General features: G+C 41.0%; 1 protein-coding gene across 5 annotated transcripts in view; it reads right to left on the minus strand.

Moving 5' to 3' along the window:
• Window positions 1–17,289, minus strand: part of pax2a (paired box 2a) — a 29,618-nt gene extending 12,329 nt beyond the window's left edge. For 3 of the 5 annotated variants that reach the window (XM_042433522.1, XM_042433523.1, XM_042433521.1), the window contains exons 1-7: window positions 17,168–17,289; window positions 15,568–15,733; window positions 14,352–14,549; window positions 10,711–10,796; window positions 10,391–10,510; window positions 9,358–9,402; window positions 1,434–1,609 (exon numbers count right to left, since the gene is read on the minus strand). In XM_042433522.1, the coding sequence (XP_042289456.1) occupies window positions 1,434–1,609; window positions 9,358–9,402; window positions 10,391–10,510; window positions 10,711–10,796; window positions 14,352–14,549; window positions 15,568–15,733; window positions 17,168–17,210 (834 nt within the window). In that variant the 5' untranslated portion in view covers window positions 17,211–17,289. The remainder of the gene's footprint in view (window positions 1–1,433; window positions 1,610–9,357; window positions 9,403–10,390; window positions 10,511–10,710; window positions 10,797–14,351; window positions 14,550–15,567; window positions 15,734–17,167) is intronic. The other 2 variants (XM_042433525.1, XM_042433526.1) reach the window with 1 other exon arrangement.
• Window positions 17,290–25,307: the final 8,018 nt, after the last annotated feature.

Consider the following 25,307-nt stretch of genomic DNA (forward strand, 5'->3'; position numbering starts at 1 on the left):
TTCAACTGTGATAAAATGCACTGTGCAGCTACTTTGTCGCAAGACGCCATCTTTGATGTTGTCCAATTTCTCATTTAGAGAAATGCATTCATCTGCTGTACTGCACTTGTAAACTTAATGTGAGGATCAGCCACCACCTTTTAAGTATTTGATCACTTTAATCTCAGGTTAAGACTCTGCTAGCAGCTGTGATGAATCCTGTTTGTTAATGAGATGACACCTCCTGACCTGCCTCTTCTTTGAAAGGATAAGTGTGTGTGCACACGTTTGTGTCTGTGAGTGTTTGTACCAGAGTGCGTGTGTGCATCTGTTTGTCTCAATGGGACGGGGTCCCACAGGGGCGAGCTGGTGACCCCAGTCTTGTCTGCCTCTATCGCAGATAAACTCTAATTGTCTGCTTACAACTGTTCCCTGGCACTAGGCTGGATGTTCCTCTCTATTCCGCTGGGCCTCCGCAGCACAAGAGCCATTTTGTCATGCAGATGGGCTGTGGGCAGGGCTGGGCAGGGCTGGGCGGAGGGCGAGTGGCAAGCACAGTGGGGCCTGAATGACCTGACCACATGGCTGCCAGAAGTGTGGGAGGGATGAGGCCTATTCAGCCAGGCCTCTTCAAAATGGCTTTTTAATGCCCTGACGCAGACACCAGACAAGCCCCTAATAGCCTAATATCCCACCTTTTCACCAGTTTAAGAAAAGGAGGGGGTGTTGGAAACAGGGAGAAAAAAGGAGGCGCACAGAAAGAGTGGAAAGCAGCCTGATTAATATTACATTAAATTAAAACTGATTTTTCTGGACCATTCTGACGCCGTTTTTCGTCCCCCCTCCTCCACCTTATTCTCGCCTTTTTAATACCTTCTCCTCCACTCTTTGTGATTGCAAGTCATTTCCAATTCGTTTTGGTATTGATCTTGCCGTAGAAATCACTTTGGTAATTAGCTGCATTAGGGCCTGTATAGCAGGCTGAGGGGCTGTCCCTCTGATTTATCGCCGCTGTAATTCCCCGCGATCGCGCAGAGATGAAAATGAACTCAATTAGGGCACTGCTAAGGCTGCATGGGCACCCACATAGAGTTCCAATGGAAAAATTAATAGTCTCTTGTTGTTTAACAGTCTAATGAATGTAAATAAAGGTTATCCGCTGTAATAGGCTGTAGGCTTGTAGGTTGCTTTGAGTAAGAAGTAGCGTAGAGCTTTTTGTCACCTGTGTCAGAATGTGTACCTCTTAATTCATTTTGTAACATGAGAAATCAGTGTAAAAAAACCCATAATATATATATATATATATATATATATATATATATATATATATATATATATATATATATATATTATTGGCTAATACAACTTAAAGACAAACAAGAAGCAGGATCAGCACAAAAACCATCAGGGCCTGCAAATGTCATGGTGTAGAAAGAAATATCTGTATGGCCAACCTGCTCGGGTTTGATGTGCTCTGAAGGGGGGAAAACATCGGGGTAAGACGGGCGTTCAAACACACGGTCCAGAGCTTCCAACTGCTGCTGGGTGAAGGCGTCTGCTCGCAGGTGCTTCCTTAAACTCTCCACACTGCCCTGAGAGTCGCTGCCCGGGCCTGAGCCATCAGAGCCATCTAGAGAAAGAGGGAGAGGAGGAAGGGAAGGGAAGGCGACAACATTCTGCATCAGGACACGACTGCAGTCTTTTTACCTGATATTATTCTAGCAGGCTAGCAATGTGAGATAAGCATGAGGAAAAAATGTTTTTGTGCTCAACGGGTTTGAGAGTGATGGCATAAGGAGCTGTAGTAAATTCAGGGAGAACAACCAGCATGTCTGCCTTTTTATCTACCTCTCTCTTTCTATTTTTCTCTGGCCTCTCTCTTCCTCTCACACACATGCACTCACTCAGGCAGCTCTCCGCCTCCCCCACCTCTCCTCGCGGCCACCATCAGCACGGTCATCATGTGATAGGTCTATGGTAATTGATGGATTACCTTCGGTGCAAATATATACTTGTAAGGGAGAGTGTGTGTTTCAGGAGGAGAAAGTAGGGCTGGCGATTACATACAGAGCCTCTCATTCTGCCAGCGGGAAATGGAGAGCCATTATTTAACTGTACTATTTCCTCCTGAACATATTACCCTTCCCTCTCTCTGTCTCTCTTTCTCTCCCTCCATCCCCCACATATTGCCTGTCCTCTGGAAAGCAGAATGGAGTGGGGACGGTACTCAGGGCCGAATGAGGACGGGGCGTCGAGGGCAAGCGTATGCATTTCCCCACTCGGTCACACTCTATATAAACAAATGAGCCTATGCTTCCCTCGTTCTCCTGATCTCTGACCCTATCAACTCGGCCATGGAGCCCGCCGCCACCGCTGCAGCTCTCCCTCTGCTCACTCATCAAGTCAGCTAAAACCTCCAGCCAGCATCCCAGGAACCTCCACTCTACTGCCTGCCTCCCGCCACCCTCCCTTCCTCCCTATACCCCACGCCAACAGCGGATGAGGGCTTTAGCTCCCGTACAAATCTGTCATTCTAAATTTGCAGCAGATTATGTTCTCTCCTGGGCGAGCCAGCGGTGATATATGATATGCAAGGCCACTATTGATTGCCTGATCCGCCAGCAGAGGAGGGAGGCGAAATGAACTTGGAATGAACATCATGCCTCAACTCATTGCGCGTATAATACTCTACTTAATCCCACATTTTTCTGTGCTATGGAATTCAATTGATCAATCATGTTCCACTGATGGTACCATTTCAGGGGCGTTATTGCCATTCTGCTCAGCTGCTTGACCTTTTTTCAATGGCTGAGGCCAGAGGATGAACCCGACTCGCACCAAGAAATAGATCCATGGAGAGAATGGAATAGAGGACTGTAATTGGGTATGAGTGTGTGTATGTGTAGATGGGAGGGTGTGTGTATATGTGTGTTTCACTGGTAAAATACAGTATATTGACTTTAGCTTTGTGTAACATTTATGAAGGAATCTGTTTTTTTCCTCCTGCCACATGTGTTTTTCCTACAATCCGTTAAACGGAATATTTTAGCACAGGCTTTTTTTCTTTTTCAAACAGCTCCCTTGGGTGAAGGGTTGGGGGTTGCTGGTAGCCGGGCAGCATTAGTGTTGCTGTATGAAACTCAATTGTTGTCTGTGGTACAGAAGAAAATGGAGTCATTAATTACCTCGTATCAGCTGGTCTGAGAAAAGAGGAAAGCGCGATCAATAGCAAGTGTTTGTCATTCACTATGGAGGAGCATGCTTACCATACTCAGCACCCACCACCCCACTTAATCAGGCTTTCTGGACTGGCAGCAAAAGGACACAAATTCTCACCGCAGGAATTTCTTTGGTGCGAATTTCGAATGTTACAAAAGACCCACCGCCAAAATTAAAAACAGAAGTTTGGAACCTGCTTGTAATTGATTGTCAGGCATTTTAACACAAGGATTAACAATAAACAACAACTAAATCTATATTAGCAACCATTGGCGGAGCGTGACTTTCCACTAGGTGGGGCTATGACAATACGTAGTTTGGTGTATTTTGGCAGTGAGCATGCGCCATAAAATGTAGCAGGGAGCCAGCTGCTGGTAGCTAGCGGCTAGGCTTGCCGTTTCTAGAAGTTTAAAAAAAATATCTTTTGGTGGCCACTTAGCGACTGATTTCACTTTACAATTATCACCACAGTGCCACAATGATCTGTGTACGCTTCGCCTGCCTTCAGACGGTAAATGTTATCTATAATAGAAAATTGCCCAATCTGGCAACATTTCTTAGGCGTAAAATTTTCCGCCCCAGATCCAGTTATTTTTGGCGTGCAATGTCAACCAATCAGGAACCACCAGGAAAAGCCGAACATATTACACACATCCCGCCATTGGGCAGAGAAAAGTACACCCTTCGGCGCACAGACAAAGATTGTAGGCAGCACATGTTTCTGTAATTATGTATGATTTATGTGAGAGTGACGACTGACATTTATATATACACAATATAACAATAACAAAATTAAAATATATATTTCACAATTGGAATTCCAGGAGAGGCAGCACCCCAGAACCCTTAATGGACCATACGCCCCCGTTAGCAATGTTTTGTGATACTGTTAAAAGTTTGTTTATGTCAGTAATATTTTAAAAATCGGAATTAAACAGGCCTAATTTTTTACAAACATTTTCTCAATTTCTAATTCAAACTCCTCAATTATGCATGTGAATATATTCAAATTGATATGGTCAAAAAATTGCTGATTTGGCCTTTAGATAGAAATAATAGTAAATCATTTATTTTCAGAATTCGCCATTAGAGGTTTATGTTTGACATATATCATAAGATAGCTGCAATAAATCAGATTCATCCTTTGACAGTCAGCGTGTCAAGTGGAGTGTGAAGCCCAACTGTCAGTTTGCGTGTGTGTATGTGTGTGTGTGGCTCATTGACTGGCTTGTTTCATTTTCTCAGTGTTTCTTCAACCCCTTTGGGTGTCTCAGCAGGTATTCTCTTATCACTCCCACAGCACCAGCTGACTGCGTCTCTTCGTTTTAACACCAAAGTGTGAGGAGACAAACCGAGATAAAAACAAGACTCTCCAACAGTGACATTCACACGTATCATCCCTAAAGCAATGCACTTTCTGGTAAATTCTCTCTTTGATCAGCTTGAACAGACGGATGCTGTTTCAACTTTGCTGTGTCCAAAAGTTATATATTTCATCATAGCGTGTTTAAACATTTAAGCCTGCTGCATGTCAAGCGGATTGCAATGCTTCGTACTAAGTCACCTGACAAACACAACAAACAGACATGAATCTGCAACTGGTCCCTTTTGTTCTAGTCAGATAAACCTAAAAGTTGTTGCATGCCATTAGAAAACTAATACTCTCTCTCATGCACTTTCAACCATTTGCACACACACACACACACACACACACACACACACACACACACACACACACACACACACACACACACACACACATACGGACAGAGTTAACCAATGTCGGTAACTACTGTTAAACAGACTACAATGGTATCAAAAGCTGTTCTGTTTTGCTTTGTCTGTAAGGGGGATGTTAACGTCCTGTGGTGGCATGGTGGCACTTTATGTTCTTCTTTCATCTCCCTGTTCCAGTGATAAGATAACTCAGAGGAGAGAGAGGTGGGGGCTTGTTTGAAAGGCAAATGAATTCCTACACACTGCCTGGCTCTCTCCGTAAATCAATGACATGGGGTTTCCTAGATCAGAGGCTGCAAGTCGACCGTTTAGTTATCCGTCCTCTGCTGATAGGTGAAATGATGCTATCGCAAATTGTGGATCATTTGTTGATGTTTTTAAAAATGCAGTTGAGCTTGAAAAAAAAGAGCACAAACAAACTGGTATACCCAGAGGGTGAACACTCCTTCCCTGTAAGCTAGCTATATTTATGAAACCTCTGAAGCGGAAAGGAGAGAGGTGGGTGGGGTGGGGGAGAGAAAGAGAGAGAGAGAGAGAGAGAGAGAGAGAGAGAGAGAGAGAGAGAGAGGCAGCAACACTGCCATGGCTGTTAAGATCCTGTTATGTTGCAACGTGTTTAAGAGCTTTATTAATTCGATTTAGCACCACCAACCAGTGTAGTGACTGTCAGCAGGCACAGTGATGCTTATTTGCACTCACCGCCATCGCTGAGGCTGCGTCGATAGTATTTTGAAGCACATTTTATTTACTTGGATTTAAATTGTGAGAACCAGGCCAATGCAGAAAGTTTATAATAAGTAAATAAGTATACAACTATTTGGGAACAGTTTGTGACTATAACATCAATAAGAGGGTTGCTCTGGTGGTAGACCAGGTTGGCTAGTAATTGTAAGATTGGTGGTTTGATTCATGGCTCCTCCTGTCGACATGTGGAAGAGTCTTTAAGCAAGAAACTGAACTGCTTCCAATGTGTGTTTGTGGGGAAAAAATGTAAGTTGATTTGGATAAAATAAAAGTTTCACATGTTTGGACTATATTGCAGAAATCACCATCTTATCAAGCCACCTTTTTATAATTCAATCCTAAAAACAAAATAATCTGCCATTTTCATCTAGTTCCAGTGCAAATCAACTTGTTTCAAGAATTCTCTGAAAATTAATCTCGAAACAAGAAAGGATGAAGCAGATTGGTGCTAGAAAACTTTATTTTAGAAAAATATATTGGTTTACACTGGAAACAAGCTGAAATATTCTTACTGCACTGGCATTTTTTAACTTGTTTTGTTGCATCTTTTAAGAAACTAACACTCAATTACAGACCAAAGATTTTTTTTTTACAGTGCACCTTGTCTCTCTTTCTCATTTCATCATCTTTTATTGTTCTTTGTCCTCCTGCTCTACCCACCTCTGGACCAGTCTGTCATTTAGCGGTTGCCACCCTGTGTGGCAAGTATTTGTGGAAATGCAATTAATGTATCCCTTCTTTTCTCTTGCCTTTTCTCCCTCCTCAAGCTGAGTAATGCATCGCTCCATTAATTCTCGGCATCGCTGCTCGTAATTGACTTTTCTCTGACATGATTCCTCTCCATTGAATGAATTCCCTCTCCTTATATTTTTGTGACGGATCTCATTGTATATTGTTTACAACTATACGCAAGAAGTCGTGTTGCTGAATGCAAATGGTTAACCCACAAGACTCAGAAAGAAGAAGGATGGTGATAAGAAGAGGAATTGAATGTTGAAGAGAAAAAATGGCAGAGATAGACCAGAGAAGGAGGAGGGGGAGAAACGCAATGTGGACCCTTTTGTGTCCCCCTCTGCTGTCGGGGCCCTAACAGCTTCTTGTCTCTATGTTACGCTCTGTGGCCCCTCTCAAACCTGGGCTTTTCTCTCTCACACACACCCCATCAGGGCCATCATGGTGCTCATGATTTCATTTATTTCTGCTTCGCTCTGGATACATTTATTTTCTAAAGTGATCCGCTATTGACTCATTGTCATGGACTGGCTTGACTAGCCAACCAGTGTAGGCCCAGGTTAAAATCCATACACTAACTGATTTAAACTCTGCCAGTGGGTCATATGTGTTAAAAGATACACACCGGACAATCTCCAAAAGGGCCAAGTATCAAATTTGAACAAATCAAAACAGCGACTGTATTCATTTTTTCTTCAAGCTATTGAACAAGGTTGATGTGACTCCGGCTGCTGCGTACAATCGTTCTTTTATGTCATGAATGAACAACCTGCTAGGTCATATTTTCCTTTTCCAGCTCACACACTCATCAGCTCCTTCTACACTCATCCCACACCCACGCTACAATCACAAGTTATGACCTTTGCTTTCTCCATCTAATTTATCACTGTAGCTCCCTATACTGCCTGTCCTCCCCAGAGCTCCACTGGGCTCCATCCAGGATGTGGTAAGCCAGCTATTAGAGAAGCTGTTATGTCACATCAACCTGCCTGTGTACAGCAGCAAGGTCAGGAGTAACCTGTCACAGTGTGCAAGACTAGGAAAACACTGAATTTAAATAGAGCAGCTGATAAAAAAAACAGCATTTCCTTTAAAAAGAGAGCAAACCAGAGCAGGTATGTCTCACTCAGCTCGATCATAATAATGAGCTCAAAAATCACGGAAGGGCCAAACTTTTTAAATGGACGTAGCACCATAATACACATTTGACAATCACACAGCAGTTGTCACCCAATCCTTCTCTCTCTCTGTCTTTTCTTGGCTTCCACTTCCTCCATAGGTTTAAATGACTGAGTGAGAGCATGCTGTACAACAGGCTAATTTCCCCACTTCACTATTAATGCATTTGGCAGGAACAACATTCCATTTCCCGTAATGAGATACACAAATAAATCTGGCTATGGATAGATTTGAGGTGGGGTGGTGGTGGTGGTGGTGGTGGTGATGGTGGTAGGAAGAGAGGAGAGGGGTGAGGAGGGGGGGCAAAGGAGGGGGCGCATTGAGACGCATTCTCCCAGCACTGGCATAATTGGTATCGCTGCTTGCAGACATGCAAACCAATCTCTCCACAGATAGGGCTGAGACTCTCTCTTTTCCCCCCTTAAGGCTATTTCTTTTGTCTTTTCGATAGCTTGCACATCCAAGATAGAGGGAGGGAGGTGAGGGGGAGATGTTAATTTGTGAATTAATAGCTTTTCTCTGCAGAATTGCAAATTCTTTAAAATGTCACTATGTTCACTGTGTGAGGAGCATCTGAAGCCACAGAGTTACAGACACACACACACATTTCCATGCACAGATGTGTGCATATATGCATGCACAAATCCAAAAACTGATTCTTCCTCAACTCTCATTGAGGCTGCCAGGACTTTTTTCATCCCTCCTCCCCTCATAAACCCACTTTTTTTTTCTCACCCCCACCTCCCTGCTCCTCTGTCTCTCTTTTTTTCTCTCCTCCCGTCTTCACTCGAAGCTGTCCAGTGTAACATGCTACTTTTAATTTGCAATAACACATGACAAGGACAGATTAATGGCTCTTATGGCACCTATGTCCCTGAAGCTCGTCTTACGGGGGACCCAGTGTACATAACACGTGTCACACTACATTATCTCTACAGCCCTCCAGTCGTGGGGACCTTTTTCTCCCTCAAAGGGCAACCATTGACTTCAGCCACACCAGGATCACACACCAGCAGCATCGTGACACCAACAGTATGAGGACTGTGCAGAGTGTTTTTCAGGTTCATCATGGTGAAATTACCACAATGTAGGCACAAATCTTTGACTTGTTTTCAGATATGCAACAAAGTCCACTGAGTCATTTGTAAAATATTCTAAAAAAAAAAAAAGAAAACTATTTGCTGCACTAGTTTTTAATTTATTTATTCACTTACTTAATTATTTTTTATTAATTTGTGTATTTAATGAGGTGTCTGACAATGTAACATGTTAAAATTATAGCAGGTAAACTACCGCTGTGACACTTGGGCTTAGCCAGCTCATGAAGGCCTTTTTGCTTTTTTTTAATGCTGAAATAATAAAACCTTTTTTGGCAATTGGAAATTACCATGAATAACTTAACACAAGAGCTGCAGTGGGTTTCTTGACATCACAGGCCAAATTAAGAGGAATCATAAAAAAGTAAATTTTAGTTTATAACAATTTACTTCTTGTTGTTGAAATCCAAAGCTATAATTTTAAATTAGCTACATGGTGCATTACTGTATATTGAACTGCATGCCATTACATGTAAAATATGATTTTCCACAGTCAGTTTAGCTTAATTTATTTTAATTTCTCAGGAGATTGTTTATTGGAAAAAAAATCGTCCCCCGCCTCTTTCCTCATAAGCTCACAACCCCGGAAGAGCAAAAACAGCAGTTAAGAAGAGAGTATTATGATCTGATTAACCAAAGCAAAAGAGAAGGTTGTCTAACTTCAACTTACAATGTCCTATTTTCCTCCCATCCAAGTGGTTGCCACTCCAGAGAACTAAAGAGACAGAAACATAAAAGAAGGAAGTGGCCTGTTTTGATGAATGTTCTTTGAGATAATTTTCAACCATGTCATCCCACCATCAGCCACCTCAAAGCAGTACCCCAGAATCAAACATGCTCGCACACACACACACACACACACACACACACACACACACACACACACACACACACACACACACACACACACACACGCGCAGCCCCCACCCTGCCTCCACCGGTCTGTTCCTACACCTGTTCAGGCCTCCACCAGGGACATGTTAATTCATAGGCATTAAAAAAGCCAATTGTTTGCACAACCGATAATCTATTAGCCCTCAGGCAGTGTGTGTCCACTCTCTTGCCTTGCCTAGGAATGAGAAATTCTGGCTTGGACCGGATAGGCTTCCACTTAATCTTTGAGCGTATCTAGGTCTATTTGCTTGCCAGTCCCCTGGTAGTGTATACTTTAATATAAAGTCTTACAAAAATACTTCATATTGAATGTTTTCATGCTGTTCAGCACCACAAAATATGATACAAAAATATTAATTGGTCAAAAAATGCATTTTGTGCGTTTAGTAAATGGTATTTAACTGATACTATCAAGGCAAAGAATCACACTTTTTCTGCCTTTTGTAACATTGTAGAAATGAAAGCAAGAGCCAGCAGCATTGATGCCTTGCCAAGGGGGATTAGAGTTGTATGACAGCTATATGGGATATCTACAGTATGTCTGGTATAAAATTGAGATGCAGCTCTGTAGGCGTATGGTAAAGCGTAGGGCATCAGAAAGCTGATTGAATCACAACACACTCTCAACACTCGCCCTGCCTGATATACAACATAACAAGTCACTGGAGACAGCACACAGAAACACACTTGGCTGCAGCGCTGTCATAAATGCCATCTTCTTCACACACAGAAAAGAAAAAAAAAGTAGGAGACGAGTGATGGAGAGAATTAAAAGGACGGAAACAAAAGGGATCTTGTATCTCCCTTACCATCGTCTCGTTTCCTCTTCTCGCCGTTGGAGCGGGGGATACCCAGAATGCCGTTGATGGAGTAGGATCCTACGGGATCGTTGGAGGCACTGGTCACAGTGGGGGAGGCTGTGCTGGGCACTGATGGAGAAAGCTGAGTTAGTGGGTGTGCACAGTATGTATGTATGTGTGTCTGTGTGAGTAGGTCATTTGTGTGTGTGTATGTGGGTCAGTGCGTATAAATGCTTATGTCTTTTATTTCTAGTTTCTACCACAAACAGCCGCCCTGATTGGCTCATTTGACTATGCTGTAATCTGTGCGTAGCCTCATTCATGCTCACCTATGGTGTGACCGGGCGTGGAGAGCGGCGTGACAGATCCGTCAGGGGAAGGGTGGAATTGCTGCTGGACTTTGGTGCGGATAATCCTGGTAAAGTGAACAACAGACACGGATCAATCAATACTGCTTCCAGAGCATGGAGATTTCACACCGGCCCAGCCGCCCCGGGACACTTAAACACGGCACATCACGTCCACTTACACCTGTGCATGTACAAGTGCTCCATCGTTTGGGGCGCTTGTATCCTCATATTCGGGGCCCCCGTCACAAATAGCCAATCTTTGGGCTTTAGGGGCAATCTCTGTGCTCCTGTGTGAGGCTGAATAGGAGCTGCCCCCTGAGATTGTGGATTCAATCTAGCTGGATTCTGAGGTTAGAAATATGATAAAGTCCCCATACCAGTAAGATGTGATGTGGCGGGAAAGTCTTCATTGCACTTTGGTCTGAATGATCTTGCAAACAAAGCATGAAATCACATCAATTCACCTCAATGATCAGCTTCACTGACTCTACCTGGCCAACTCTAATAATCTCCCTCTCCTGCTCCCCACTCCCTCTTTTCTTCTCGCTCTCTTTCTCTCTCCATCTCTCAAACCTGATCTTTCACTCCTCTCACTCCCACCCTCATCTTCTTTTCTCATTCTCCCTACTGTCCAATGTGCTCACTGTTTTACTGCCCGTGTTTCACACTGTGTGTCTCTCACACCCCTCATCTCTTTCTTTTCCTTCTTTCTCTCTTTACTCCTCTGCGATTCATTTTTACTATTCCTCTCTGTCACCTCTCTGGTGTCTGTTGTAGTTTTTGGTCTTTTTACTGCACACAGGAATCCTCCAGGCTCACTGAGGATCACAGCTTATTGATTGGGACTCCGGGATAGAAAAGTTGACAACAAATGGCAGCGAGGAACAGCAAATGCAAATGGAGATCTATAAATAATATCTGACAGGAAAGCAATAGTGTCTTATTGGCCCAACCTGAGACCATTGCCACATCCAATGTCTTTCTTTCTCAAAAAAAAAAAGAAAAAAGAAAATAAATTAAAGCAGCAGTCACAATAATCTTTAAACTTTAGAGTTGTGCATTTTATAAAACAGTTGTACGGATGCAAAAACTAGAGGCCTAAGATAATTTTACATTTGTAAATTTGAGGATTGCTGTAATTCTTTTAGTAAAACTCACAGTACAGTGGGATTTACACAAGCTCAGCTTTAGCTCTTGGGACATGATCGTATTACATTAAGCCATGACCATGGTAATCTTTTGATTGACAGACGAACGTGAGATCATTGAATAACAATCAGCGTTGTCTACAGACAGAAATCCCACATAGAAGCCCTCTCACTCGAGAGATGTGACAAAAAACAGACTTTTACAGACTGCAGATGAGGCAAACGACGTTCTCGTGTGCATGCGGCACTGAGCAATAAGCTATCAATTCTGACTCCGGCAGCTATAGGGGTTAACTTCCTCAGGGGCAAAATGTACATCAGACTCTTTTCATTCCCCTCGCTATCTCGTGTGTCCTCCATACTCTCTCCTTCAGGCAGGGCAACAAAGGCTCGCAGCCTCCTCCAGAAAACACACATCAATATTTTATTTGAATTTCTAACATCTCACCACAACAGTTATCTGACCTCATGACTCGAGGGAGCCTCATAAATTCAAGGAATTTGTTTCGAGTCTATGTTGTTGATATTGAATAAGCAATTTGGATGGGTGAATTAATGACTTTGGCGTTTGGCTGTTGTAGAAAAAAAACACAACATCCCCAAAGAAATATTAAAATGTGGATCAATATGATTGAAAGCCGCTCAGGACCTTATGGGTACGCCTCTGTCCACTGGTCATGGTGCAGTGGGTGGAAACTCCTCTCTGCGGCAACAAAACAAAGTGCAACCCTGTCTCTGTGTAATCTTTAATAATTCATGCAGGAAAAATGTGTTTAAAGCCAGGACATCCTCTTTAGTCAACAGAGCAGAGGTCAGCCACCTTAACCACAAAGACCACCAGGGGTCCACTGTCTCTTTCTCTCCCTCTGTCTGCCTCCTTTTACTTCTCCACTTCACGGTCTTCCTCCCCCACATCTTTCCCAACACTCCTTTCCACAACAACACTTAAAACCAAAAAAAAAAAAAAAGCAAGAAAAACATGAAACATTTAAAAGTGCACGCATAGTGAGAATTAACAGGGTTTAAAAGAGCTATGGTTAGATTTTTATAGACCATCTCTACAATTTTTAGGCTTTAAAATAAATATAAATTAACATCTTAAATGCTTGTGGAATGAAATAAAAATTCAAGAGTGAGACCTACTGATTGTTATGTTAGGATCTGTGAGGCCCTGCTTTAAGAATAAGAATTTCACAAGATCTGGTGTTAATTATTAATGCGCAGGCCAACTTAGTTTCAAATGACACAATTTTCTCCTAATAGTGCTGTTTCACACAACTCAAACTGAGCAGATTATCATATTTTTTTTCTAAAAGTATTCCATATATATATAATATACATGCTAAAAACATGTTTTCAGTTTTAGGAACAACAGGTGAAAACAGAGAACAGCGGCAGAGAGACCTGTTGAAACCACAATTTCCATGCCTGCCTAATTTTTCTAAGATTTCTCTCTCTTTTTTTGAGGATATTCATCCATCTCCTGCATTTAGCTGGATGTGTTATGAGACTCTCTTTAGCTCATTAAAATGTAATGCCGATGACCAGCTCTCTGGAACAGTGCCTCCTAACCAAAGTTCTTCACTCGCCAGGCACTATGGGGCTTTTTTTTTTTTTTTTTTACTTTGCACACATGCACTGGGGTTTTCGCCGTCCTCTGTCTAAAGATACTTTGTCCACTGCTTGTCCCACTTCATGTGAAAAGGTGAAGGTGTAGGGTGTCTGTTTCTTTATCTGCTTCAGTGGAACAGAAACTCTTTTATAGTACATTCACGCATCAACACTGTTTTAGTACTTGAATTTTTCCATCTTCTATATTATTCTAGACTTCTTTTAATTATTCTGTAATTAATTATGATAATATCAATAATATTAATTATGTGTGGTTAATTTAGAATTGTCCAACCAAAGTAATGTGCGTTCTGCTGTTGCTCCACATGCACCTCGGTGTTGGAAAACAGAGCAATTGCTTGGCAATAAAGAGTCTGCCGTCTCTGTCGCAGTGTGGTCCGCGTATTGAACGACTTTGTTGGGTATTTCCCTCTGCCTCTGGATCTGGTTACGCGGTATTGATCGGTTTTTATCGAGACAGATGTGATTTTTCGTGGCCCCAGCCTCCGCTCCCGTGCTGGCTGTGTTGTGGAGGGCCACAGAGGGGATTGAATTGCACGTGTGAGACCACCCCGGATAGGCTTGGCTGGAATTGACTATAGTTCAATGGCTCTCTGCTTATTTTCTATTTATTATATAGGCTCGATTTAAAGCATGCACGCATGATAAATGACAAGATTTTTTTCCGCTCTTGCTTCTTATCTCATTTTTTCCCCCCATTTGTATTTGGCACACAAATTTTCTCTTACATGCATGCACACATTTAGGAAGAAATAATAAATCATTTTCTCTCTATGTGTAAAAAAAATCTGCATGCCTTCTCCAATAAGATAAAATAAAATATATGTTTTATGGACCTACCTGTTGATGGATGAAACGCTGGGGACAGTGTCGTTGTCGCAGACGCCCTCAGCCAGTAGTCGGTCCCTTATCTCCCAAGCGAACATGGTTGGATTCTGGCGCTTATAATCTGCTATTTTATCCACCACTTTCGGGGTTGCAACCTTTGGTTTGGAGCCACCAATGACTCCGGGTTTAATACTGCCGGTTTCATAGTACCTGCATGGGGACAGAGCGAGTGTTCCTGAATGGATCCCTCCTTCAATTCAACATCCAGTCAGTCGTCTGATTGATGGGAAAGGTGGCCTGAAATCGTTTGTGTGGAAACAAATCTGCGCCGACCTTCTGCAGTTACATGTAGGGCAAAATATTACCTACAAATATGATGGCGGCTTTAATCTATTAATTAGTCTGGAAGTGTGCTGTTATATGGCCCTAATTGAGTGTCAGCTGGAGGGTGAACAGAGCGGATTTTCAACAACAAAAAAAACAACAAAAAAAGCAGTGTAATTAAAATCACACAATAAGCAGTGAGACGGACAGAACAAAGGACAGTTTAGCTGTAAGAGCACAGTTTAGACCTAATTTCTAGTCTCTATGAGCTTATAGTAGCATGCACGACATGCCACCATGACCTACTGGTAAATGTTGGTGACAGACATTCAGTGTGTGTGAAATGAAAATACCTCTGAAATGCCTTCTGATAGCTGAAAAAAATATATTTCAAAATATTATCTCACAGCATTTGTGCTCTGATGTAAAAAATTATGTAGAGCTAATTTCTCAGGTTTAAACTTCGCACTGATGAGAAAATATAGGAGCGCAAAGAATGTGTTTACGGTATTTTTTTAAACTGAAAAGTCGTTTTTCAAGTGACCTCATGTTACTTTATGGTATTTTCTTTATTATCTGTGTCTCCTATAATTTTAATACAGCCTCATATTCTTCTGGGGTATTTATTATCCTTAATGTTTAGCTGTAAACTCTCCTCCTAAGATTTATTTCGTGATTATGATGCTTTTCTTTTGTAAGGCTGTAGGTGATGGATAGAAAATTTCGTACGTAGAACTGCTGTGTTCAAGCAAAACAAAAAACAAAAAAAAGAAAGAAAGAAAAAATGACCTGCCTATATAACCGATGACTGAGGCTGAAATAGAGCTGGGTGCGCATATACGAGCTAGAAGATTGATGTTTGACACACATAGGGCTCTGTTGGTAGTGGTTTCCCCCCTTTTACCTGCCGAGGATTTTGCTGACACAGCCGTGACTGACCCGTAGCTGTCTGGAGATGTCGCAGGGCCGGACGCCCTGGTGGGCCAGCTCCACGATCCGCTGCCTCACCACGTCCGGGAGGGGTCTGCCGTTCACAAACACCCCGCCGAGCTGGTTCACACCGCCGTGCCCTGCGTGGGATACAACAGCAGCACAGGAGAGCATAACATTACATACCTGCAGGAGACACGTCCTCACATTTTTGTTTTCTGTTATTGTCTGGGAGAAATGCACAGTGTGTGTTTTATGTTCTTATTTTCTATCTAAAGGTTAAATCACATTACTGTTAACACACACACACACACACACCTACAGACACACACAAATACACATACAAATACATTTTAAACTCCTGTTCTGAACGATTTATTAGTGGATAATAATAATAATAATAATAATAATAATAATAATAATAATAATAATAATAATAGTAACAGTAATAAGAATAAGAATAAGAATAAGAATAAGAATAATAGTTGCTTAAAAAACATAGTAGAAAATGAAGCAGCCTAATAATAAAAAATAATAAAATTCTGGTATTTTTGTTGCTTCCAAATGCGCAAAATAAATTCACTTTCAGGGATCTTTTGGAACAATAACAGCAGCTCTTCTCTCCCTGTTCATTGGCCTGGTTAGGTAATATTTTCCAAGATCACCTCTTCCACTGCAGCCTAACACATGTCGCACATATTACGTTTCAACCTGTTTAATTTTCCTTGCACAATTATTGTAAATAATTAAAATGAGCTTTGATAACTCATATTACAAACGCGGATGGTGCGAATGAGAGGAGGAATAAATAATTTACGCAGAGTCCGGGTCTTCTTTACCCATATCATATGGAGGAAAACATATAAGGAAAACAACAACACTTGGAGCAACTGTTTCAGTTTTTTTTTTTTTTTTTTGCCGTCAGTTTTATTCTTTACCACCTGAGTTTAAAGTGAGGGATGGTACATAAAGTGACACGTCAATTTACACACAACGTGCTCTTGTCTCTCTCTGCAGTAATGTCACAGGTGATAAAAAGCTTTGTATTTAAATTAAGGAGTTTCCATTTTCTCACTTAACAGTAAATGTAGCTGTAAACAGCTCACATATTCCCATGTCAGTTTATCTCTGAGACAAAGCTTTACACAGAAAAATCAGTGCTGAAAAAAATAAAAACAAAACACTTGGATAACACATTTGCTTTTAAGAATTAAACAGAGAATTATTTGTTTAAAAATGTATCACTAATCTAAATAGTTTATGTGCTTCCTACTTTAATTTCTATAGTCAGAATTAACATTACTAAATCTATTTTTAAAAGACTCCTCTGGGAAAACTTTGCCAATGTTTTTTACAAAGAAAAAAATAGTAGACAAATACTAACATGTTAAATGTTTGAGAGCTGTACTTCACGTTGGAAAATAACACGTGATGAACTTAAATATTAAATACATAGGTTGTATATAAGGCCATTTTAAATGTATTACTGCTGGTTTTCTGTGCAAATCAGCCCGCAGGAATAAAAGTCACAACACAGAGCTGTTGTTGTCTACAAACTACTTCAGTATACTCACGGTGCATCGCCGAGAAGGGGTCTGCTTTGCAGTGAATATCCATTGGATAGCAAAGGAAAGAAAGGTAATCGACTGAGGTCGCCGTTTCGCCTCGGTGGTGCAGCTTTAAAGCAATGAAAAAAACAACAACAACAACAAAAAAAAACAACAACAAGGATTTATATTTTTGTGTAAAACAGTCCGTGTGGGAAGAGTCCGCAGGCTGCAGCAGAGCACAGCTTTACTGGCGGCGATGCTAAGTTTTCCTCCTGTTTGAAGTCTAAACTCAAAAGTCTGCAGAAGGGCTGTCAGGTGCAGCGCATGACCCACGCGTGTGCAGAGCGCACCAGTCGCAGCAACATCGGCTCAAACCGGGTCACAGTTTGTGTTTAAAGGACATCATGAGGAAAACAGAAAAAAAAGAATAGCTGAGTTTCCACGGGTCCGCTGCGGCCGAAAAAATCCCTCTCCTCTGCCGGCGTGGATGGAGGACTCTGTGGTTTAATCAGATAGGGGCGGAGATGACAACAACATGGACACGGCGAAGTACAGAGCAGTGTGTCCCCCTCTCCTCCGGAATGGGCTGTGCCTGAGCGAAGCTTTGGGCTGAGAATGAAACCCCTCTCCTTGTGTGTCTGTTTCTAAAAGCTGTAGTCCCACAGATCACCCCCCCTCCACCTCCCCCCACCACCCTCCCCTCCTCCTCCTCCTCCTCCTCCTCCCACCTCCATCCCACAGATCCCCTCGCATAGAGATGGATGACTTGTCAGACAAAGGCAATAGATTCCAACACTTTGTGATTCGCCCACGTAAAAACCTGCAGCTCAAATGAGGAGGTCCCTGCATCCGACAGCCAGGAAGGGGAGGGAGACGAAATGGGAAATGATGAGACTTTGGGGTGAAGAATCAAGGAAATTAAAGGCAGGGGGGTAGAAGAGAGGTAAAACACTGTCAGGCTGGTGTGTGTTGTTTAAAGTGATGCTTCTTTTCATATGAAGGACTCCAAATAGAAACACATGATGACTGGGATGCGCACATGGGAAGGTTTTTGTTATTGGGACTAAATTTCTAAAGTGATATTAATGAGCCTGGAACAAGTTATTCGTAAAATCATAAACATACAAAAAAATTCCCATGTATTAAATAATAATAAAATTCAACTTTTCCCTCAATAACCCACTTTGTGAGCCTCTGGTTCAAAGTGTAGAATCCCAATATCACAAATTAATTATGTTTCCAAATATGAAACAGACAAATTACACAGTTTTTCAATAAAATCCCTTCTACTTTTTGAAAATGTTGTGTGTTTTTTGCAGTATTTATATAGCTTCCTGCTCTTAAAATGACCAGAAAAACACTTTTTAACGAAGAGGCCTGCGTGTCTTTTCATGTCTTTGAGTTCAGAATGAATCCGATTTATTGTAAAACATTATCAGCACTAAAAAAGCCTCTGTACTTCATGCCTCGACAAAGACAGTCAAATTAGCATGTGTGTGGTCAGAGAGGAGGTGTGCAAGGTGAGCCTGCAGAGGGGAGAGTCAGTCAGGAGGTCATCATCATCATCATCATGATCATCATCATCATCATCCACTCACCGCCTGTGTGCAGCATCGCTCTGTAGATGGCGCTCTTACAGTAGGTTACACAGCCCCCTGTGCTCAGGCAGGCAGGCAGGTAGGCTGCTGCTGCTGCTGCTGCTGCTGCTGAGGGTTGGCCGGGTCAAAGGTTGTGGGTAAACCTACTGTGGCCGAGTTATGCACTCTTAATCTCTTCCGGTAGAACTCAATCCAAAAGAAAACAGAGAGAAAAAGCACTCAATCAAAGATTCATAGATTTTAAATGTCTCTAGCATGGCATTATAGTAACTTCTGTATTTCTATAGCTGGCTGCTATTCAACTAAAGTAGCTGCAGTTTTTTCCAGCATGATAGTCTAAAAAATATTTCTATATTATTATCAGAGTGTTTGTGGACATTGTGGAGTGTTTCACTGTGGTAAAGTTATCCAAAATAATGTCTGAAGCTCCCGTTATTTACTTGAATATTCATTTGTTGTTAAAGACACAGCAGTATAAAAATAAAAAATAAAAGATAAAAAATAAAAATAAAAATAATAATGCTAATAATAATGACAAATCTGTAGCTGTTATTTAGAGGCTTTGTAGACTTCATGGCAAGACTCCGTGTTGCGTCCAGCTGCCCTCTGGACAAGTTTGAGGACGATTCCTCTTTTTGTTTCTGCTTTTTTTTTTTTTTTTTTTTTTTGGGAGGGAGCTTCTGGTACAATATGTAGCACCATGGGCTGTAATTTCACACGTCAGTGCACTTTTGCCCTAAAGCTGCTGCTATTTCCCCCCACAACACCCGATTTGCCCCCCGTACCTCTCTGCGCTGCTATGATGACGTCCGCGTGTCACAGTACAGCAAAACAAATGGCGTGATAATTAAGAAACTGTTAGTCCCGACTTCACCCCTTTGAAAATCAGAGCCACCGAGGACCTAATGCGATTATTGTCTTCGATTTTTGTTTTGTGGCTTGCATTAGACATTTAAGAGAGTCGGCACAGTTGTCACACACAATGAGAACTGTTGATAATATATAACACATTTCATACACTTGCAACAATTATAAAAAACGTTCCTGCTTTCTAAACATAATGTTTTTTTATTGATTACAGCTGAGTTTAAATTGTCCCCTCAATATGCTATATATAATATGCCTGTCGTCTGTGTCATATGATAATAATAATAATTATTATTACATCCTAATAATACATCTGTTGTAAAGACAGACAAAAATGAAAGAGGGAGGGGTGGATGAGGAATTTCCACGGAGGATAAAACAAATCCTTTTCTTCCGTTTTTTTCTTTTTTTTTTGTGAAACATGTGGCCTGTAACGCACGTTCACGTCAACAATCGATATTGCTGTTTTTTCATCTTCCTGCTGTGTCTTTTCTGAGTGTGTGAGGCGATGCGGGGGGTTTCCAAACATTTTAAACCAAGAACCCTTAAGCATCGACCTCAATTTTTGATTGTCTGTTTAAAGATAATAACCCTGCTATGCATAGTTGAGGTTGGAGAGTGACATAAAATGAATACAGTTTCAACTATTTTGGTGGAAACTTGAAATATATTTCAGGGAGCATGATGTCCACTGACCCCCAGTTTGGGAACCACTGCAAGTTCACAGTTTGACTTTGAACGTGTAAAGCCTGTTCACTTCATTTTCGTCCTGTACAAGAATTTGTGTATAAACCATACGTTACCGAGCAGCCATTTTAATGATAAATGCATTTACTTTCATCTGTATGAGCTTTTTTTTTTTTTTTATAAAAAAAATGTAAACAATCTCAATTTGCACTTCTTAGATGTATAAACTCCATCTAGAAATAAATAGGTTATCATCTCAACGAGGACATCCAGGTGTCAGTGAGTTAGGCCTTAATACTGACACCTAATACTTTCACTCTCTTGCATTAGATAGCCTCTATTTAAAAGCTCATTTCATTACGTGGCACGTCAGACGTAGAAAAACGGCAGTCCTGTGTACATGTCCCCCATTTTTTTCCTATTAGTGAAAACATCAGCATCATATCGGGAGTCACTTGCAATACCCCACAATGATTTGGTGTCTCCTGACACCCAAAAAGCCATATGGGTAGGCTATGCCAAACTGCAGGATATCAGCTGTGTCCTTAGATTGCTTATTCATGTGCTTTATAACGGGAGCAGATGGATATCAATTTGACTCCATCCTCGACACCATCACAGATTGATTTTGTACTTGCTTTTAATTTTGCCATAATTAATTAGATCATTACAACTGTTTTCCATTGATCTTCCCATCTACACCCAAAATTGAGAGGTGAATTAGATTGTGATCTATGTTTTCAATTAAAGCCCCGAGCATAAAGGTGAATTTAATAGACTATTAATTTATGTAATAATAATAATAATAATAATAATAATAATAATAATAATAATAATAATAATAATAATAATAATAATAATAATTTCCTGATCTTACATTTCTGACATTATGCATAATAAAAAACGAAGTATAAATATATGAAGTTACTGCACAATCTGGAACAAAAAGCGCACCATGCTTTGTTTAATGAGAACAATAAAATATAATAAAATACAAACACAGATAACTACATAAGCAGAGAGCTGCAACCTCCACACAGTTTTGTCTCACACAGTGCAGGCAACATACCTGCAAACAAACATTGACATTAGTATGAGGTAGAGGGACAAATCCTTACCTGATCGACCAGCGCTGTGAGGCATGGCTCTCCCTTGTCTAATGGTGCGTCTCCCCGATGCAGCCCAGTAGATCTGTCCGGCCTCCTGCGCTCCCTCCCCGGCTGGGCGTCGTGCTTCTCCCCGCTGGTTGTCAGAATCTTTGACCGATCATCCAAAACTAAACGGTTTAGGCGACAACAAAAAGAGGAAGCAACCCTGCTCCAATGAACTAGGAATTGATAAAGCTGGAAAAAAAATAGAAATCAAAGAACACAGAGCGTTGCAGGTGCTGCATTAAAAAGGAACTGTAAAATGTGCCTATATTGTATGAAAAAAAAAGGATTTTCGTATTCAAGACTCAGCACGATGGATATAAATTTTGAATACAAAGCATTTTGCACGCACTGGTAGGTATTTAATTTCATATTTTAAACTTGACGTCATTGTCATTTTCATTGAAAAGTTAATTTATAGTTGGTTAGTTGAGCATCTTTCTCAGTCTATCCATTAATAAACTCGATTTTAAAATATCAATAGGAGATGTGACGTTAAATATGATATTTTTGTGACAGAAATAAGACATGGAAGACGTCATGAAGTTTAGATGCACAAAAATGTCCCAAACCCTGATAAATACAAGCATCGGCATCAACGAAAATCTATATAATTATTTATTAAAATTAGATTAATTTAAGTGTAATTGTGTAGTTAATTATGATTCTAAGACTCTTACATGCATGTTTATAATAACACTACCAAAATGTTGGTAAATATTTACAAAATTACAACAAGGCTCTCTCTCTCTCTCTCTCTCTCTCTCTCTCTCTCTCTCTCTCTCTCTCACACACACACACACACACACACACACACACACACACACACACACACACACACACACACACACACACATATATATACACGTTGTTGGGCAAAAAAAATAGGATGTTTCGATGAATACATCTTAATTTTCATCAATTAATTCTGTCAAAAGTTTGTTCAATAGTCAACTTAAGAGTTAACTTTATTGTTCACATGTCCAATTAAAACTTTACTGTGCAGGTTTTACTGATTCAGATATTTATTTATTCTTCTTATCAAACTCAGTGTGGATACCTTGTCATCTCAAAGTGCTCTTCTCAAGAGATTTCATCCAGTCAGATATCACACAGATACATAAACTTCACAGAGGGAAACTTTCTCTGTGTGTTTAACAGTGTGAGGGAATACAAAAAAAAAGTATAAGGGGAGAGTATAAAACTTAGTAACTGGAACATTAACAGATGAATAACCAGTAAAAATGCAATATTACAATATCCACACGAACGATAGAGCGTGGTAAAGCTATAAAATACAACATTAAAAGATTATGGCTTCTCTATGGCTATTTAACAAACATTTTGTATTATAAGACTCTTTACAGTGCTTGAAGTTCAGAAATGGCAATAAGGCTGCCACTGGACCAAGGACCAGTAATGGATATTATGGCACACTTTATATCTAAGATACTCAGCTTAAAAAACATCTGTTCCTTACTTAAAATGTCATTTCAGGCACTGTCTGCTTTTGAAACATCAGATCTTCATGACATGTGCACATCATTATTCATTTTGGTAATTTAGATGCATATTATAATATAGAAATTTTATTATTTCCTCTAAATGTGCTGCAAAATAAATATATTTGAATAAAATATCAAAATTAAAGTAAACGTGTGAACATCATCATTTGTCATGTTTTCTTTTAGCCCATTTTATACTAAAAAATGGCAAAAGTTTGATTAATTAATTACTGTTATGGTCTGTATGAACTATTATCACAAAAATAATATATTTTTCCAAGTATGTGGAGCACTATTTGTTTTTTTTTAGAAAGCTGACTTATGTGTAAGGCTTCCCATAATAATCAATAACCTACAAGAAACAGCTAACATGTTAATTTATGCTAATTTACAGACAGACTAGATACAGACTGGCAGATATACACACACTGACACACTATTGTGTTGTTTGTACTATATTATTGTTTATTGCTGCTGCAGCAATAAGAGCTGAGTCTGTCTTGGTAATCTAGACATTAATGATCATAATAAGTGTTTTTTCCTCTATCTGTTCAGGTGACACACTGGGGGTCTACAGGAACATCCGAATGGGAGGAACCCAAACTCGAGAAGCTTAAACGGCCATAAAGCTGTGTGGGCTGTCAGTAATGGAACCTAAGCTCTTCTCTGAGCCACACAACACATTTACGGGTTATGACCGGAGTCTGCAGGAGAGGCAGATTGAAAATTGAGGGAGAGGAGTGATTTTGGTTGGACCGTGTTGTGTGTGTGTGTGTGTGGTGGTGGTGGTGGGGGAGGGGGGGGGGGGGATCTTATGGCATAGTCCATTAGACTGGTCAATGGTATCTACTCTGTCCAAGACTGCCAGAGGGCTGAAAGGGAGGGAGTGCAGTGTGTGTGTGTGTGTGTGTGTGTGTGTGTGTGTGTGTGTGTGTGTGTGTGTGGTGGGCAGGTTAATGTAAGGTAAGGTATCTGCAAACCCTCTCTTCCTGTCTCCTCTCCACGGACAGCCAAAGATCTCACCTGCACTTCCACCCTTCATCTTCAAACCCCCACCACGCTGCCACCGCCACCTCCACCTCCACACCTCCTCTCACTTTTTTAAAAATAGTGTCCCACTTGCTCATGGGCTGAACATTAAATAAACCTCCCTCCTTCACCCTTCATGTCCCGCCACATCTCTCCCTGGCACTACCTCCCTCTCCTCACTCGGAGGCCACTGTAACTCTATGCCCATCATTTATCACGCTGTACACCAGATGTGTTTGGGCTATTTTTCCAGATAAATTCTTAATGTTACATATACCATTGCATTATTACAGTATTATATCCCTAAACTGTATATGAAATGTCAAATACATTGTTTGCATCACATTTCTTTTCCTCTGGAGGGAAATGGATGGCCAAACTAAGGCAACAATGGGACAATATGTTTCCTGCCTGGTGTCTGGATGGTTTGTTGGAAATCTGGGCTGAGCGACAGCCAGTATCATCATCATCAACTCTTGCCAGCTTTTCATATTTAAAGCCAGCAAGGGTTTAATTACCAAATGATGACAGTGTCATATGGTACCATGATGGCACAGAATGAGTGTGTTTAATGCGCGTACGTGTGTGAGTGTGTCTCTCTCTCTCTTTCCGTCTCTGTTGTACACATTTGTTTGTGGTGAGAGCGTGAACACCTTTGTGTGTTAACATCACGATAGTTGGTAGCTGAAGGGCCTGAACAGGATGACAGACAGTGGGCAGGAGGTGTTGGGAGAGAGAGAGAGAGAGAGGAAAAAAAACAACACAGTAAAACATCTGTAATTTGTAATTCCCTAGTATTCAATGGCTGCTCATGGATTAAAGATTAAAATCTATTGTCTTGACAGATGGGAGAGAGAGGGAGAGAGAGGGTAAGGAGAGGGGGACACTCATGCACATCCCATTTCCATTTGTATATGAGCAGCACAGTTTGGCTAATCACAGTGGAAAAATAAGCTGTCTGCCTGCCTCACTGTGGGCAATGCCACCATGAGCCTTAATTCCAGCTGTGGGGACATTAGAGAGAGAGGACTCGTTCTGTTGTGATGGGACAACGACAGCCTGAGATGAGTATTTGTTTATTAATATTCCAGCGGGAATAAAGCGTAGAGAGAGACGCTGTGATCAGCAGATAGGAATGGCAGTGTAATGCTGTAACTCCCACCTTGAAACCAGCTGTGAGGAAATGAGCTTGTTCTGGCAGAGGCTACAGATACGCTGTGTGGATGACATGACGAGGGAGCAATCTTAGTCAGATACTGATGAAAAATGTGGCAAATATTAATCCTAGATGTTCCAGAAACATAGCAAGTAAAATGACCAAACTGTG

Source organism: Thunnus maccoyii, chromosome 14 (genome assembly GCF_910596095.1).
Source record: "Thunnus maccoyii chromosome 14, fThuMac1.1, whole genome shotgun sequence".
Classification (NCBI taxonomy): Eukaryota; Metazoa; Chordata; class Actinopteri; order Scombriformes; family Scombridae; genus Thunnus; species Thunnus maccoyii.